Genomic DNA, 18,937 nt, shown 5'->3' on the forward strand with positions numbered 1-18,937 from the left:
CTCTGTCTCTCTCTGTCCCAAAAATAAATAAACGTTGAAAAAAAATTTTTTTTAAAAACCAACTTATAACAAATTGGTTATCCTGTGAGAATTTTTTCTTAATACCTTTCTTCCTCCTCTCTTCCTTTCTTCCTAACTGCTTTTTTGCCTCCCTCCTTTCCTTGCCTTTCTTTTTCTTTCTTTCTTTCTTTCTTTCTTTCTTTCTTTCTTGTTGGCATATTACATTAGACAGCATCAATCTATAGACATCATTAAGAATAATTGTCCTTGAGCAACAATGGAAAATAAATGCTAAATAAAAATAAAAAACAGAATGCCGTACAGAATCTCTTACTATGTAAAAATTATTATGTTCTTGAAACATACTCAGACACTATTAGCTGTGAGCACTGCACTGCAGAAGCTAAAATAATAGTACATTTTCTTCATGAAAAATCCCAGTGTTCAGAGAAACAAACAAACAGCAACATAAGCTAAATAGTCACTATATCAGAAATGAACTATAGGCCTTTTGAATAATACTCCAGTGAACTTGTGTCCTTACATGAAGAGGGACAGCCGTAAGCATCTGGTCACTGAAGCTCTCTGGTGCCCATATTTGGGAATGTACCTTGTTTTAAGAGGGTGGCCCTCTGTGGAAGTGGACTCCTTAAATAAGTGTCTGCACCAAAGACCATATGGCATGGTTTAATCATTGTACAAAGACTCTTCATAGAATGTGAGGTTGAAATTCGTAGGAAAGCAAACGAGGGATGATATCTGATGAGTCCATCCAGGAAGGAGCAATCTTCATGGTTGTCGCAATGATAGACTTCCTCCCTACCAACCCCCATTTGTCTGGGAAGTCACAAGAGATGGTCCCTAGATAAAGTGCTTTCCCCAATGGCTAACTTTATATCTAAGAAATAAAATATATCCAAGGAAAAATGTAAGCTTGGTGTTATTAAAGTTTGTTTTTTAGGTCAGAGAATTGGGTTTGCTGGTATTGCTTGTCTAACAACATAACTATAACAGTGAAGGAGAGTTAGATGACCTTAGTAAACCCAAGGATTTCGCCTCAATGATGTAGATAACTATTCTTGGGGAAGGCACCAAAAGAGGCTGGGGTGGGGGGGGAAATAACTGTCCAAATTGAAGTGTCCTATGACGCCCACAGAGTTTCTCTTCCTTTGCTTGGTTCCCACACTTGCCATAAATGAGTGCCATCAAGGAACTTTACAATCTCTGTTCTGTCACTTTTGTGCTCATATAATCCATTGAAAATCCAAGACTATAAAATGATTCATGTCATTCCGAGGAAGGTAAAATTAAAATTCTTTAGGATAGATTTATTTTAAAGTGACATAGTGATTTTTCCCCCTTTATAGTCACATTGGACAGTGAATGAGGATTGTAAACCACAAATATCTAAAGTTTTAATTTTAGTCTAAAATATTTATATACTGTATCACAGCCGAGTCTCAGATAAGAACCACTGTCTTTAATAACCTTCAGGTTGAGTTAAAAAAACAAACAAACAAACATAAATATATACCTTTTTGGAAAACGTTACTATTCTGTGAGACAAAAGGAAAAAGTGTATTCAAAGAAAATGTGTTTTACATTTTCTGCATTGAATTATATATAGTGCATGAACATAATTCAACTTGGAAACCCATCAGCTGTTTGGGCCATGCCCTCAAAATTCCGTTTAGCCTGTCTGTAATTTTCTTTCGGGAAAAGCCAAGAAAGGGAAGAAACAAATTAAAAACAAAAGCACCCTCCTCAGGAATCTGGGAACGCTTTTATAATTGAGTCATAGGCAGGTGGGGGCGGTGTGGAAAAGCCCACTCGAAGACTGTTGTTGGACCAGTGGAAATCCGGGCGGCTCAGACTGTGCGAAGTGCTGATGGTGTGAACCGAGCTGGAGGAAGGGAGAGTCACCAGCTGACTGTCAGTTTCCACCGGAAGTGGTGGACTTTGCAGGAAGGGATGGAAAGTTGAAGCCCTGAAGCTTGATTTTCTTGGAAAGGAATTTGCCTGCTCCAGGGAAGCTTGTCGCTGGAAAGTGAGGCTGGCCAGGCTGAGGTTGCTTCGCCGTTCGCAGCCACTGTGGCGGTAAAATCCAGTTCTGTTGAGGCCATGGTTGTAAGACCTAGACCGCCGGCTTGAACTCCACTGCGAGATGGGGGCACTGGCTCTTCTTCGAGACAAACAGACACACAGAGCCCAAATAAACCCTCCAATTACGAGCACAATTGTAATGGACACTGAGAAGGACGTGATAACATCCTCTGAAACAAACAAACAAAATCAAATAGGTAATTTCATTTGCGAATGGGTGTTCAACTAAAACCACAGGACAGAGCACCAACAGTAACTATGGAGTACATGATTAATTGAAAGCGATTTTGAATTAGGGAAATGAAAGACTGCGCTAGGTCCATATATGAATATCAGCTGATATGCTTCTATTTTTTAAAGCAAAAGGATCTAAAGCAACATTTTTAGCTGTAGCATTACACCTTGCTGATGCTATTTTATCACCTGTAATAAATGAGAATAGCCTTTTTGTTTTTTTAAAGGTGATTCTTCAGTTCATAAATGTTTGTAAGGTTGCAAATATAGTCCTAAGATTATTTCCTCTTGCGCTGCGGCAGTAATAATGTTCCAGAAATTGATAAAGGATTTTGTAGTCAAATTGACTTTGCCTTTTCCTGCCTCTGCTTTCATCAACCCCAGCGATGTCTCCCACCTGCAGGCTTCATGACATCTCACTTCCTGTGGTCATTTTGTAACAGGAAGCGCTAAGCTAGAGCCATCTGGTGGGCTGACTGATTTATGTTCTATTTCCTGAACTCCTGGATTGTAACCTGTATCTCTGACTCATTGATGACATGACCCATGCAGACTACTGTGCTCTTTCTTGGACCATCATTTCCAGTCCATGCTGCTGTCATGCCCTCACCATGATAATGACAGTTTTGTCCCCTGGATCCATAGAATCTCTGTTATACACCAGTATCCTTCCATTCACAGAACTTGTATTTGTTCAGATTTCCTGTTCAGGGGGTAGGGGAGTTGGTTTTCCCCAAATGGAAATTCTATCTTAATGCTTTTTCTTGTGAACTAAAAACCCCTTTTTGAAGAAAACTGGGGAGCAGAGCCCCTACTTTGAATGTAAAGACATTCTGCACATCAGAAGACTTCTCACGTCTTATCACCAGCCTTGGAAGACCCCACCACATTTCCCCATGATCTAACCCACAAAGTCATGCTGATTTTCTCACTATCCCAGAGCCTGTCTTTTTCTCTCAAGCTCTGTGCTTTTCCACGTATTTTTCCTTATATCTGGACACAACTTTTAAATTTCTGTCTGAAAAACCTGTTCTTCAAGATCCATTTCAAGTATCACTTTTTGGTTTCATCAACAAACATCAGTTACTGTTTCATGAACAAAAATTAGTTACCGTGAAGTAAAGAGGTATCTTATCTCACTGCTTATCTAGGCATTCTGTACTGAGAGGGCCAGGGACTGGAAATTAGCTCAATGAGGTTTTGAGATAGTGAAAAAACAAAACAAACAAAATAGAGAGGCTGCAAATGCTTTGAAGTTCCTCCCTTTGAGAGGTAGAATCTACTTCCCTGCCCTTGAAGCTGGGCTGGCTTCACAGCCTGCTTTTACCAATGGGATGCGATGGAGATCAAGTTGTGCAAAATGCAGCCTAAACTCCAAGAGGCCTTTCAGCTTCCACCCCAAGCTGTTGTCAGAAGCCCTGTAATTGCCAGCGCCCAACAAACCCAGGTTTGCCTACCGGATGATGAGAGACACATTGGGCCAGTTACCCCATTGCTCCGGCCAAGACACGGCTACCTCCAAACACATGAATGGGGTCTTCCTAGATCATTCAGGTGTTAGCCTAACAACTGAGTATGACACATGAGAGAAGACCAGCAGAAAATCTATCTAGCTGACTGATCCCCGTCCAAACTACTAACCCACAGAATTGTGAGCTGAATAGATGATATTTTTAAGCTGCTGTTGTAGCAGGATTCTCGCACAGAGAGTCGTGACACCGAGGCCTTTTAATTTCCAGAAAGCAACTTTATTCCTGTGGGCACCGCTCATTTGGGTTCGTACCCGAAAGAACTGAGCACTGAACGTCACGTGGCATAGTTTTTTTTTAGTGCATTTTCTATTTCTTTGTCTCCCATATATGGTAACTCACACGAACATGTAGTCTGATTAAGTGGTCTCAGTTTACGAGGTCATGAGGGATGTTGTCACATAGGTGCATAGCCAGGTTATCTTGAAGTTTTGTGGGTTGTTTGTTCTGGGTTTCTCCTTTTCTCTCTCTCTCCCTCTCTCTCTCTCTCTCTCTCTCTCTCTCTCTCTTTCTTTTCTCTTTAGGGAGGGGACCCTACCACACTATGTTTTGGGGTAGATTGTTATACAGCAAAAGCTAACTGATTCAAGATTCCCAACTCAGCTTTATCTTTAACATACTGTATGATTTTTAGGAAATTTGTTTGGACTCATTTTATTATGTTTTATTTATTTTTTATTTTTTGACATTTATTTATTTATTTTTGAGAGACAGAGCGTGAGCGGGAAAGGGCCAGAGCGAGAGGGAGACACAGAATCTGAAGCAAGCTCTAGGCTCCAAGCTGTCAGCACAGAGCCCAGTGTGTGGCTCGAACTCATGAACCGTGAGATCATGACCTGAGCCGAAGTCAGACGCTTAACCGACTGAGCCACCCAGGCACCCCTCATTTTATTATGTTTTAAATGAAGAAGTTAGATTTTATGGTTATCAAGGTTCTTTTCAGGTTATTGTTGCAATCTGTGATAATATATAGAAAATATATAATGCAGAAATAGCAAAACAAACCAATGCTGATAAATACATAAGACTACTCATTGTTCCTTAATCTTAAGATATAGAAGCAATTAGTGTCCTTCTACCTTATGTTCACATTTATCTCCTGTGGCAAGACTATGTATGTTTTGTTCTACTTTCACAATTACCTTCACAAATGCTTATATCAAAATCCTCCAAAACAGTCGCTTAAATCAAATCTAAACAATAAATTCTTTGTAATAGGAAGAGGACTCTAAATTATAAGACGATTTAGAACAGCTCTGCTAGACCAAGTATTGTTCTCCCAAAATGTCTCATAAAAATAATATTGACTCATAGCCTTAAAATTCAATCTCTTGCGACAGAGATTTTAGAAAATTAGGCTTTATCTGGAAACAGCAAATAAATAATAAATACAGTCAGAAACTAAAATCAGACTCATTGGTTATATAGTAAAATTCAAAATTCACTTGTAACTATCAGTGCCCCCAAATATCGGGAACCTAAAAAAGAAGTTATAGGAATTCTGGGTTGCGAAGGCAATGATAGCTGTGTAAATCAGAATGTCCCAGAATTTCTTCCAAAAAAACAATAGAGAACAAGATGCACAAATAAAACGATACAAAACCCATGCCTTCAGCATAATTAGAAGATGAAGAACATCCAAACTTCCATTGCCAAGAAAGTAAACTGATAAAACAGATATCAATACCTTCTCTCCCATGCTTCTATCTCAAGTCTTCATGGAGAGAAAGGACGGTTCCAGAAAAATTGTAAAAATAATGAAAAGGTATTCTGTTCCATAAGCACACCCGGCTATAGTAAAGGGATTTACAAGTGCATGCAAGAATGTGAAAAGGCAGGGGTGCTGGGTGGCTCTGTCAGTTGAGGGTCCGACTTCAGCTCAGGTCATGATCTCGCAGTTTGTGAGTTCGAGCCCCGCATTAGGCTCTGTGCTGACAGCTCAGAGCCTGGAGCCTGCTTTGCATTCTGTGTCTCCCCCTCTCTCTGCCCCTTCCCTGCTCATGCTCACTGTCCCTCTGTCTCTCAATAATAAATAAATGTTAAAAAAAAAAAAAAAAGAAAAAAAAAGAATGTGAAAAGGCAGCCTTGGAAAGTAATCCTTCCCTTAGGAAGAAGAAGATAAAGTGTGCAAAAGATCTCATCTTGTAAGATTCTATTTACAGGAAGTGTCCAGAAGAGGGGTAGGGAAACTATGGGGAGAACAAGCAGATAAGTGATTGCCTAGGGCTGGTGGGTGGGGTGGGAGGGAACGGGAGGGAATACTAATGGCCATGGGTTTCTTTTTGAAGGCTAGAGTGTTCTCATATTAGATGGTGGCAATGGTCACACAAGTCTGTGACTATAACAAAACCATTTATTGTACCCTTTAATGGGTGAGTCCTATGGTATGTGAATTATCTCAATAAAGGTGTTAAAAAGAGAAATGACAGAGAAAAAGAGGTGCTTTTTGGAAACCACACAATGAAAAAGAAAAGAGGGAAGAGTGAGGGGAAAATTGTAGAGTCCTTCAAGACAAAAAATGAAATAAAATAAAAAACAAAGGACACATAATTCCTCCCCACCTCTGTCCTCTAAAAGTCAACCAGTAAAAACACCATACGTTACTACACTGAGGAAAGGAGGACTCTACAAGGACTCCCGGGATTCTGTCATGGGCAGGCAAGGGTAGATATTAGCATCATTCATCCAAACCAAGAAGAGATGTAAGATTGTGGAAGATGCTGAACTTGAGTGCCCCTGAGATACTCATTTGGAATCAGAGTTAAATAAATATGGAGCTTAAAAAGGAGCAGAATTAGGAATCTTTATAGCACAAGAGACTTGTAGCCATCATGGAAAGCACTTACACTAAAAGCAAGAGTGTGTTTAGAAGTGAGTTGAGAATAGATTTCCAGGAAAATCACAACTTAACAGGTGGCAGAAGTAAACAAAGAAACAAAGAAGGACTAATTTGGGAGGTCTGATCAGACAAAAAATATACTAGCACTGATTCTAAGTAACAATTTTAGGTGGAAGTGATTACCAGCTACTTGCCCCAGAAACATTTATCTATTCATTTCTTTAACATATAAAACACCCACTAGATACCAAGCAGGGCTAAATTTATAGGCAAGAGTGAAGAAAACAAAATGTTAGCCCTGGTGGAGTTTACATCCTATAAGACTTCAATGAAGATAAGAAAATGTCCTCTAAGCCTGCAATAAGGGAGCCATTGGCCACTTTGCCCAGAGCAGATTGAGGTCAGATGATGGAGGATTATGAGGGCATCTCTAAAAAGTTCAATCTCTCTACTGTGGGCAGAGAGAGCCTTGAACAAAGTGACCTAATAGGAAGGATAGAATACAGAGCTAACCATGATAAATGAGACAGACCAAGGCCCAGAGAAGGGAAGATAGTTGAAACAGGTCTGAACATTCCTGCCATGATCCAGATACCCGATAATAATAATGACTTAATGTGGGAAGTAACCATAAGAATAGGAAAGAAAACACCTAGTCACAAGAGACCCAAAGTCAAAAGAACCTAAAAATTATTCCAAAGGATTACACCATCTAAGACACTAGAAATAAGACATGGGGGGAGTGGGGCTATAAACTGAGGTTTAGAGGTTCTTGCTCCTAAGATCTCGATTATGATGTTATTTTCTAGCAGTGATTTAATAATTGGATTAAATCATAATGTTTTAGAAAAATTTCAGTATCTTCTTACTTCGTGAGATTTACATGCCTTTACTATTTTATGTAAGTTTACGAGACAACAGATTTGCTCAAATTTTTATTGTTTCATAATCATTAACACTAAATTTCCTTTAAGTTTTGGCTGCATAAATTCTGTAACTCACTGAAAATGTGTTTTTTGCTGTTGTTGTTGGGTTTTGGGTTTTTTTTTTTTTTTGGCTTTTTTGTTTGTTTGTTTGTTTAATTTTAGAGAGAGAGAGTAAGCACGAGTGGGGGAGAAGGGCAGAGGGAGAGAGAGAATTTCTACACTGTGCAGAGCCTGACACAGGGCTCAGTCTCACAACCCTGGGATCATGACTTGAGCAGAAATCAAAGAGTCTGACACTCAACTGACTGAGTGACCCAGGCACCCCTCACTGAAAAATTGCTCTAGAAAATAAAGAAAAATCATCAGCTACTCAAATACTCAATAGAACTAAGTCTTTTGCCTTCTTCTCAGATAAGTAGGTCTCTGAGTCCAGGCAGTTTACTAAGTTTGGTACTTTGGCTTAAAAAAAAAACAAAACAAACCTAATTTTACCTATTTCAGTGAATTTTTGTCAATCTTTTTTTTTATGAGATGTATTACATATAATTTGAATAATTCATTATTAAATGTTATTAAGTGACCAGTCATCCCTAGAAGAGTTTCTTTATAGAATAGTTTATACCCTGGAGAATCCATGAGTTAATTACGATGAGAAACACGTTAATCAAAGAATCTGGACAAAATTACTCAGAAATCCTATCTTCCTATTTAGAACAATGAATGAAAGATATACCAAGGTTCATCTAGATGTTGTACTTTTGAATAGGAAAATAAAGCATTGGGTAGAGATCTAGTAGGTAAACTATTAGCTCCTTGAAGTTCTATTATTCCACCCCAGAAAGTTTTCATTAAACCTTTAGGTAATTTTGGGGCACGTGGGTGGCTCAGTCGGTTGATCATCTGACTCTTGATTTCAACTCAGGTCTTGATCCCATGGTTGTGAGATCCAGGCCAGCATCAGGCTCTGCACTGAGCATGGAACTTACTTAAGATTCTCTCTCTTCTCCCCCTCTCTCTCTGCCCCTCCCCTGCTCATTCTCTCTCTCTCTCTCTCTCTCTCTCTCTCTCTCTGTCAAAATAAATCAACATTAAAAAAAACTTGGGGAGCCTGGGTGGCTCAGTCGATTAAGCATCCGACTTCGGCTCAGGTCATGATCTCACAATCTGTGAGTTCAAGCCGCGCGTCGGGCTCTGTGCTGACAGCTCAGAGCCTGGAGCCTGCTTCAGATTCTGTGTCTCCCTCTCTTTCTGACCCTCCCCTGCTCATGCTTTGTCTTTCTCTGTCTCAAAAATAAATAAACATTAAAAAAAATTTTTTAAATACTTTAGGTAATTTCGATATTTGGAGGAATATAATTTATAAAACACGCAATCTTATTTTTATTTCATGATTTTGTTAAACACTAGAGTATGTTTCTATTTAATTAACTTAATTTATAGGTCTCAGGCACTGTTTTGCATGTATCATACCGCTTAATTTTCAAGCAAACCCATAAGGGGAATACTTTATTTCTTAGGTGTGTTGTAAGAAAATATTAATCTAAAACGTAAGTGAAGAACTTAAAATGCATAAAAAATGTACTAATTTAATACCAGATTTGGTAGCCTGTTACAAACAGAAATACTTGGGGAAATTGTGTTAAGGCAATATTATGCATTCTATAGATAACATTCTCCTGAATCAACAGCCTCTACTGGAGAATTTGAAATATTAACAACTTTGTGCTCGCTTCGGCAGCACATATACTAAAATTGAAATATTAACAACTTCAGGGGCACCTGGGTGGCTCAGTCGGTTAAGGGTCCAATTTCGGCTCAGGTCATGATCTTGTGGTTCATGAGTTCAAGCCCCACATCGGGCTCTGTGCTGACAGCTCAGAGCCTGAGCCTGCCTGAGATTCTATGTCTCCCTCTCTCTCTGCCCCTCCCCTGCTTGTACTCTGTCTCTCTCTCTCTCTCTCTCTCTCTCAAAACTAAGTAAAACATTAAAAATTTTTTTTATTTTTATTTTTTTATTTTTTAATTTTTTTTTTCAACGTTTATTTATTTTTGGGACAGAGAGAGACACAGCATGAACGGGGGAGGGGCAGAGAGAGAGGGAGACACAGTATCGGAAACAGGCTCCAGGCTCTGAGCCATCAGCCCAGAGCCCGACGCGGGGCTCGAACTCATGGACCGCGAGATCGTGACCTGACTGAAGTCAGACGCTTAACCGACTGCGCCATCCAGGCGCCCCAAAAAAATTTTTTTAATTAAAAAAGAAATATTAACTTCAGATATAGAATTATAGATAAGGGGTTTCAGCTAAAACTAACTCTTAAAAATGCCTTGGTTCAGAATCCTCATTTTAATGATACTGAAACAGAGTCTAAGTTTTATGTGGTAGAACTAACACTTGATTTGTTTTGATGATTGAATACTGACAGCTGATATTGGTCAGGGGACTATTGCTTTCACTCATAAATGGAATAAAATGAGAAGACAAATATTCAAGTTTGCAGAGTATATGCCCCTGTTTTTCTGTAAACCAATGTTACCACTATGGTCTGATCGAGGATTCTAAATATCTCAGGCTATAAGCAGATATAATAGATGATATTAAAGAGATATATTCACTTCACTTCAACTAAATGGGGATAAAACTAGAATCTTTAAAGAGAAAATAGATTCAGTTACCCAATAAAGGCCTTTAAGGGTTATAGGAGTTCCTATAGATGGTCTCAGTGTGTGTATCCTTTGAGCCTCTCTATTGCTGTCTCTTCTGACAAATAAAATGTTCTCAGTGGTTTATCTTTATTGAAAAACAGCATAAGGTTTGGGGTGCCCAAGTGGCTCAGCTGGGTAAGCATCAGACTTCGGCTCAGGTCATGATCTCACGGTTCATGAGTTTGAGCCCTGCATCGGGCTCTGTGATGACAGCTCTGAGTCTGGAGCCTGCTTCAGATTCTGTGTCTCCTTCCGCCTCTCTGTCTCTCTCTCTCAGAAATAAGTAAAAACATTTAACAAGAGAGAAAAATAGCATAAGGTTTTATTTCAAGAAAAAAGTTAGATACTTTTCAAATGTACAATCAAGGGAAAATAATGTCTTGTCTCTGAAATTGATGGAGAAAATTAGCAAAGGCAACCAAAATATGCAGAGTAAGAAATATATTTATGTGCCAGATGACTAATTTCCAAAATATACTATTCTGATATAAGAAAACAAGGGTAATGTCCAAACTCTAGCAGACCAGTGTTATAGAATATATTCATTCATCAAAATTTTCTTAAATGAAAAATTTCAGTTTGTGAATAAAAGCATTTTTTGTGGCACTAAAACTAGAACAATATTTCTAGGAGTGCAATTTGACAATAAATCTGTTTTAAATGATTCTTCTTTATGGCTTTATAATATTTCTATATTATAATATTTATGATGTTATAATATTAAATATCATATTTAACACTGTAGATGTACCATCTATGCCTGAAATTTAGGGAAATGGCAGGCAGTATAGGTAATAATAACTCAAAATATCTTATTACTATTATAAATAGAAGACTGTATAGGGTTATAGAGATATCTGAAAAGTTTAAATGATAAATTTTAAATGTACATGAGAATCATGAGAATAATATATATACATTAGTAATAAACCAGTTACATTTTGAATGAATATAAATTAAGATAAGATGGAGCAGAAGTTATAAAAATGACAGAAAAAAATCATGCTGCTTTTATATGGATTTGCTTAATTTTTGTTGTTCACTTGAGTGCACATACCATGAAAATGGCTTCCTAACCCATGAAGTCAGTCAAATATTCATATTAGAAATTACTGTACTAATTCTTAGTATTTTTTTAACGTGTATTTATTATTGAGAGACAGAGAGAGACAGAGCATAAGCGGGGGGGGGGGGGGAGAGAGAGAGAGAGGGAGACACAGAATCCAAAGCAGGCTCCAGGCTCCGAGCTGTCAGCACAGAGCCCCACCCGGGGCTCGAACTCACAAACCACGAGATCATGACCTGAGCTGAAAGCTTAACCGACTGAGCCACCCAGGGGCCCCAATCGTACTAATTCCTATGCTGCTACCATACTTGCAGAATTTTTTAATAACTATGAACTATAATAATGACGTAAGAATGTCTAAGACTTGCTGAACTATATGGTAAAAAGCTTATCTATCTTCTTTTTTTTTTTTTAATTTTTTAGTGTTTACTTATTTTTGAGAGAAAGAGAGTGAGAACAAGCAAGGGAGGGGCAGAGAGAGAGGGAGATGGAGAATCCGAAACAGGCTTCAGGCTCTGAGCTGTCAGCACAGAGCCCAATGTGGGGCTCAAACTCACAAACCACAAGGTCATGACCTGAGCTGAAGTCGGACACAACTGACTGAGCCACCCAGGCTCCCCTTATCTATCTTCTTAAGCTCCCTTACATCCAAACTGCATAAACAGTGTAAAAATCCAGAAAAGCAATAAGAAAGAAATGTCAAGTCATATTTTTAAATTTTTTATTCAAGTTTAATTAACATACAATGTTCTATTAGTTTCAGGTGTACAAAATAATGATTCAACAATTCCAAACATTTCTCAGTCCTCATCAAGATCAATGTACTCTTAATCCCCTTTATCTGTTCAAGCCATAATTTTATTATAGCCTGTTCCAGAAGGGTCTTCCATAGGGATTTTTTTTTTAATTCAACTGTAATTAATGATTTTTCTGAACCAAACTGGAATACAGAAAACCTATGATGAAAACAGCATCTCTTGGCCATGTAGCTTTAAATTTTCATATATGTAATTCCATTCTGACAGATTTTTGATAACAAATTCTGGAAGCCTTTTTTTTTTTAAATGTACTATTAAAACAATATACCCCCAAAATACACACATATTGGCACAGATACTCCTTTTTGAAGGACAATTTACCTTCTTATTTACCAATAATCTTAAGATCTCCCTTTGAAGGTAAAAGGTACACATTCTAACCTCAGTAAAGTAAAAATATAAATTAGATATCCTTATCCTAATTTTGTAATGTATATCTATATAACTAGCAAGGGGCTGGTATATAAGTCTTCAGTGAATAATAACTATTTCTACTAATGGTTGTATGACTTACTCAAGTCATTTGGTACTTGCTGACCTATAAATAATGGCCAGTATAGTATCTTTCAATTCTAAGATTCTAATATTGAGTCTGGTTTTCAGTACATCAATGCTTCAAAGTCTGTCCATTAGTATTAAAATTTAGTAGAGGTCACCATCTAGTGGCTTTGAGTTGAATTGTTCCAAATCTGAAAAGTGATTTTATCAGTGTCAACAGAATGGAACATTGATCAATTCACAATACCTTTTGCAATTTTAAGAATCAGAAGCCCAGCTAATGCCAAATAAAGCTCTTCTGTTCTTGGTACCTTAGAGTATACAGGAGGATGGTTCATGCAATAAGAAGAATTTGACAAAAATATTTTGAGAGAATAATAGGGCACAGAAAACTTGATTAATCATAATAAAATAAACAAAGTGTTGGTATTTTCTATGTGTAGCTTATCTTCCAGAAAATCCTATATGTTTTTTTTCCCACAATATATGCAGAATTCAACTTCTATCTACTCTGTTGCCTCCCTAGTCCAACATGACCACCACCTCTGACCCTATCATTCCCACCATTCCCTAACAACCCTCTATTCCAATGCAGTAGCCAAAGTGAACCTTTGAAAATAGAAGTCAAATCACACTATTCTGTTCTAAACCCTCCACTTCTCCCAGAGCAAAAGAAAACTCCTAAAAATGTTCTTAAAGTTCCAAGTTGACCTGTTCCCAATTATCTTTGCTCATTTTTACCCTTCCTCTGTCTTAGCTCCATCCACACTACCCTCTTTGCTGTTCCTTCAACATACTGGATATGCTCCTGACTCAGAACCTTGTGCTGATTGTAACCTATTTCTGAAATTCTTTCCCCAGGTATCTCCATGGCTAACTTCAGGTTTTCATTCATACGTCACCTTCTTTATAGACTTACCCTGATTACCCTATTTAAAATTTCATCTTAATAATAAAATAAAATAAAATAAAATAAAATAAAATAAAATAGATCTAACCTCAACTAATTCCAGAAGAAAAATTAATCCTTTCTAGAAAAAGGTAAACTTACTTAGAGTCTAAAATTGTTTCTACAATGCTTCAGCCATTACTAAGCATAAATAACAAATTACAAAGCATTCCAAGAGACAAGACCAAATGAACAAAAACCAAGAGAATGACTGACTATATCATAGAAAAATAACCATAAATTATCAAGGTATTACAGTTATCAAACACAATTATTAAAATAACCATGAATTCATATGTTAAAGAAAATACATAACAAGTTGAACCATTTCAAGAAAGAATGGGACTTATAAACATAATTGAATAAAAATATCTGATGAAAATTAGAAAATATTTTAATAGTTATATTAAAAATATGAAATATCAAAACACATGATATGCACTTAAAGCTGTGCTTAGAAGAAAATGTGTACCTTTGGAGGCATAAATTTAAAAAGTAGAAAGGCTGGGGTGCCTATATGGCTCAGTCAGTTAAGTATCTGATTCGATTGCTGCTCAGGTCATGAAATCATGGTTTTGTGAGTTTGAGCTCCACGTGGGGCTTTGCAGTGACTGTGCAAAGCCTGCTTGGGATTCTCTCTCTTTTTCTCTCTGCCCATTCCCCACTGGTGCTGTCTTTGTCTCTCTCAAAATGAATTTAAAAACTTAAAAAATTAAAAAAATAAAAAGAAGAAAGGCTGAAAAATCAATTATATAATCTTCCATATCAAAAAGCTAGCAAAAAAAAACAACTAAATCAAACACAAGTAAAATGGAATAATACAGTAAATAATAAGAGAAATAAATAAGTAAGAGAAATAAATAAGAGAAAGCAGAATGTAAAGACATAGAAAAAAGAAAAGAAACAAAGAGGGAGAATTATCAAAGCTTAATGTGGTTTCCATGAAAAAAAATCTAATAAAAAATTGATTAACTGCTGATAAGAATGACCAAATGGGAAGAAGGGAAGAAAAAAGAAAAAGAGAGAGAGAGAATTACTAATATCACAAATTAACAAGATGGCATTAGAACAGATTATATAGCCAGGTTCATTTGGTTAAGCATCCGACTTAAGCTCAGGTCATGATCTCACAGTTTGTAGGTTTTAGCCCTGCATCAAGCTCTGTGCTGACAGCTCAGAGACTGGACTGCTTGGGATTCTGTGTCTCTCTTTCCCTCTGCTCCTCCCCCCACCCTCTCTCTCTCTCTCTCTTTCTCTCTCTCTCTCCCAAAAATAAAGAAACATTAAAAAAAATTAAAAAGAAGGAAGCCTCAAATAGCAGGCAGTAGGTGAATTTCCTAGTTTGAAAAACTTCTAGCCCGAGGACAGTTTCCAGTCTGAATTATGTGGGCAGGTAAAACACCAACTGAAAATCTGCAGTATTTCCAATCTGGAGAAATAGAGGACACAGGTTGTGGCAACCAGAGCTGTTTGAGTATGAGAGAGAAATTTTAGAAAAGAGAATACCAGAGAGAAGGGTCTCAAAATTTTATGGATAAACATATCCTGTAACTGTGCCCAACTCCAGAACTACACTGCATGTTTCATTTAGAATAACTAGAGAAAATAAAGAAATTAACTGAACCAAACTGAGACCTGAACTGCTTGTTAAAGGACAGGCTTTATAGGTTTTTGTGGTTTGAGTTCCTACTATGTTATTTTCCCATGAAAACAAATGAGAAAAAAAGTAGTCTTCAGGGTAATATAGACGAATCCAAAAGCCCATTCTAAATGTTAAAGATATGATATAAAATTATTTGCCATATGAAGAAACAGGAAAATGTGACCCATTCTCAGGAGAAAAGGTAGTCAACAAAGGCATAGCTTGGAGGCATCACAATCCTGGACTTCAAACTATATTACAAAGCTGTAATCATCAAGACAGTATGGTACTGGCACAAGAACAGACACTCAGATCAATGGAACGGAATACAGCACCCAGAAATGGACCCACAAACGTATGGCCAACTAATCTTTGACAAACAGGAAAGAATATCCAATGGAGTAAAGACAGTCTCTTCAGCAAGTGGTGCTGGGAAAACTGGAGAACAGCATGCAGAAAAATGAACCTGGAGCACTTTCTTACACCATCCACAAAAATAAACTCAAAATGGATGAAAGACCTAAACATAAGACTGGAAACCATCAAAATCCTTGAGGAGAAAGTAGGCAAAAACCTCTTTGAACTTGACTGCAGCAACTTCTTACTCAACATGTCTCAGGAAACAAGGGAAACAAAAGCAAAATTGAATTATTGGGACCTCATCAAAATAAAAACTTCTGCACAGCAAAGGAAACAATCAACAAAACTAAAAGACAGCTGATGGAATGGGAGAAAATGTTTGCAAATGACATATTAGATAAAGGGTTAGTATCCAAAATCTATAAAGAACTTCTCAAACTCAACACCCAGAAAACAAATAATCCAGTGAAGAAATGGGCAAAAGACATGAATAGACACTTCTCCAAAGAAGACACCCAGATGGCCAATCGACACATGAAAAAATGCTCAACATCACTCATCATCAGGGAAATACAAATCAAAACCACCATGAGATACCACCTCACACCTGTTAGAATGGCTAACATTAACAACTCAGGCAACGACAGATGTTGGTGAGGATGCGGAGAAAGAGGATCTCTTTTGCATTGTTGGTGGCAATGCAAGCTGGTGCAGCCACTCTGGAAAACGGTATGGAGGTTCCTCCAAAAACTAAAACTAGAGCTACCCTATGACTCAGCAATTGCACTATTAGGCATTTATCCATGGGATTCAGATGTGCTGTTTCGAAGGGACAAATGCACCCCCATGTTTATAGCAGCACTATCAACAATAGCCAAAGTATGGAAAGAGCCCAAATGTCCATCGATGGATGAATGGATAAAGAAGATGTGGTATATATATACAATGGAGTATTACTAGGCAATCAAAAAGAATGAAATTTTGCCATTTGCAACTACATGGATGGAACTAGAGGGTATTATGCTAAGCGAAATTAGAAAAAGTCAGAGTGGCTAAAATGAACAAATCAGGAGACTATAGATGCTGGAGAGGATATGGAGAAATGGGAACCCACTTGCACTGTTGGGAATGCAAACTGGTGCAGCCACTCTGGAAAACAGTGTGGAGGTTCCTCAGAAAATTAAAAATAGAGCTACCCTATGACACAGCAATAGCACTGCTAGGAATTTATCCAAGGGATACAGGAGTACTGATGCATAGGGGCACTTGTACCCCAATGTTCATAGCAGAACTCTCAATAATAGCCAAATTATGGAAAGAGCCTAAATGTCCATCAACTGATGAATGGATAAAGAAATTGTGGTTTATATACACAATGGAATACTACGTGGCAATGAGAAAGAATGAAATATAGCCTTTTGTAGCAACATGGATGGAACTGGAGAGTGTTATGCTAAGTGAAATAAGCCATACAGAGAAAGACAGATACCATATGGTTTCACTCTTATGTGGATCCTGAGAAACTTAACAGAAGACCATGGGGGAGGGGAAGGGGAAAAAAAAAAGTGAGAGAGGGAGGGAGCCAAACCATAAGAGACTCTTAAAAACTGAGAACAAACTGAGGGTTGATGGGGGGTGGGAGGGAGGAGAGGGTGGGTGATGGGTATTGAGGAGGGCACCTGTTGGGATGAGCACTGGGTGTTGTATGGAAACCAATTTGACAATAAATTTCATATTAAAAATAAATAAATAAATACTACAATATAAAAAAAAGAAAAAGACAAATATCATATGACTTCACTCATGTGAGGACTTTAAGGTACAATACAGATGAACATAAAGGAAGGGAAGCAAAAATAATATAAAAACAGGGAGGGAGACAAAACATAAGAGACTCTTAAATATAGACAACGAACTGAGGGCTGCTGGAGGGGTTGGGGGTGAAGGGATGGCTAAATGGGAAAAGGGGTAGTATGGAAGACACTTGTTGGGATGAGCACTGGATGTTATACGTAGGGGATGAATTACTGGATTCTACTCCTGAAATCATTATTGCACTATATGCTAACTAACTTGGATGTAAATTAAAAAATAAAAATAAATAATAATAAACAAACGACATAGCCTAAAATGCCCAGATGTTGGAATTAGCACACAAAAATTTTAAAGCAACTTGTATATTTATGTTCAATGATGTAAAGGACAGTGTTCATAAAGAATGAAAAGTCGGAGGAGTGCGTGAGTGGCCCAGACAGTTAAGCTGCTAATTTCGGCTCAGGTCATGATCTCACTGCCCATGAGTTTGAGCCCCCCATGGGGCTCTGTGCTGACAACTCAGAGCCTGGAGCCTGCTTCGGATTCTGTGTCTCCCTCTATCTCTGCCCCTCCTCTGCCCACTCTGCCTTTCTCTCTCTCTCTCAAAAATAAACATTAAAAAAACCTTTTTTTAAAAAAAAGAGTGAAAAGTGAGAAATATCAACAGAAAATACAAATTCTAAGAGAGAACCAAATGGAACTAAAAAGAACATCAAAACTAAAAAAAAAAAAAAAAAAGTCACTCAATGAGTCTAACATTACACTTAAGATGACAATGAAAAGATTCAATAAACTTAGAAATAGGTTAATAGACAGGGCACTTGGGTGGCTGGCTCAGTTGGTTAAGTGGTCGACTTCGGCTCAGGTCATGATCTCACAGTTCATGGGTTCGAGCCCCGCATGGGCTCTGTGCTGACAGCTCGGAGCCTGGAGCCTGCTTCAGATTCTGTGTCTCCCTCTCTCTCTGCCCCTCCCCTGTTCACACTGTCTCTCTCTGTCTCTCAAAAATAAATAAATGTAAAAAAAATTATAAAAAAAAAAGAAATAGGTTAATAGAAATTATCCATTTTGAAAAAGAGAAAAAAGAATAATTGGTGGGGAGGAACAGAGCCTCAGGGAATTATGGAACAATTTACAAATATTTAATATAATGGAGCTAAAAACTAATTGAAGAAATAAGACTGAAAAATTTCAAACTTAATGAAAGAAATGAGTTTACAGATTCAAGAGTCTTGAAATATCAAGCCGGAAATATGTAAAGAACTGTACACAAGCACATCATAATCAAACAGCTGGAGATCAAAGATAAACTGGCAGCAGCCAAATTAAAAATTAAAATGACATAATTACATTCAGAAAAACAATTATTTGAACAACTACTAATCCCCAATAGGATACCATCATATTTCAAAGCAACAAAAAAATCAATCAAACTAGATTTTCTATATCCTG

At 37.6% G+C, this 18,937-nt stretch overlaps 1 protein-coding gene across 1 annotated transcript in view; it reads right to left on the reverse strand.

Moving 5' to 3' along the window:
• Window positions 1–1,241: 1,241 nt before the first annotated feature.
• Window positions 1,242–18,937, reverse strand: part of MYCT1 (MYC target 1) — a 25,637-nt gene continuing 7,941 nt past the window's right edge. The window contains exon 2 of the mRNA XM_040448844.1: window positions 1,242–2,273. Within this exon, the coding sequence (XP_040304778.1) occupies window positions 1,765–2,273 (509 nt within the window). The 3' untranslated portion in view covers window positions 1,242–1,764. The remainder of the gene's footprint in view (window positions 2,274–18,937) is intronic.

This window comes from Herpailurus yagouaroundi, unplaced genomic scaffold, assembly GCF_014898765.1.
Source record: "Herpailurus yagouaroundi ecotype Mexico unplaced genomic scaffold, PumYag 198, whole genome shotgun sequence".
NCBI classification, from domain to species: Eukaryota; Metazoa; Chordata; class Mammalia; order Carnivora; family Felidae; genus Herpailurus; species Herpailurus yagouaroundi.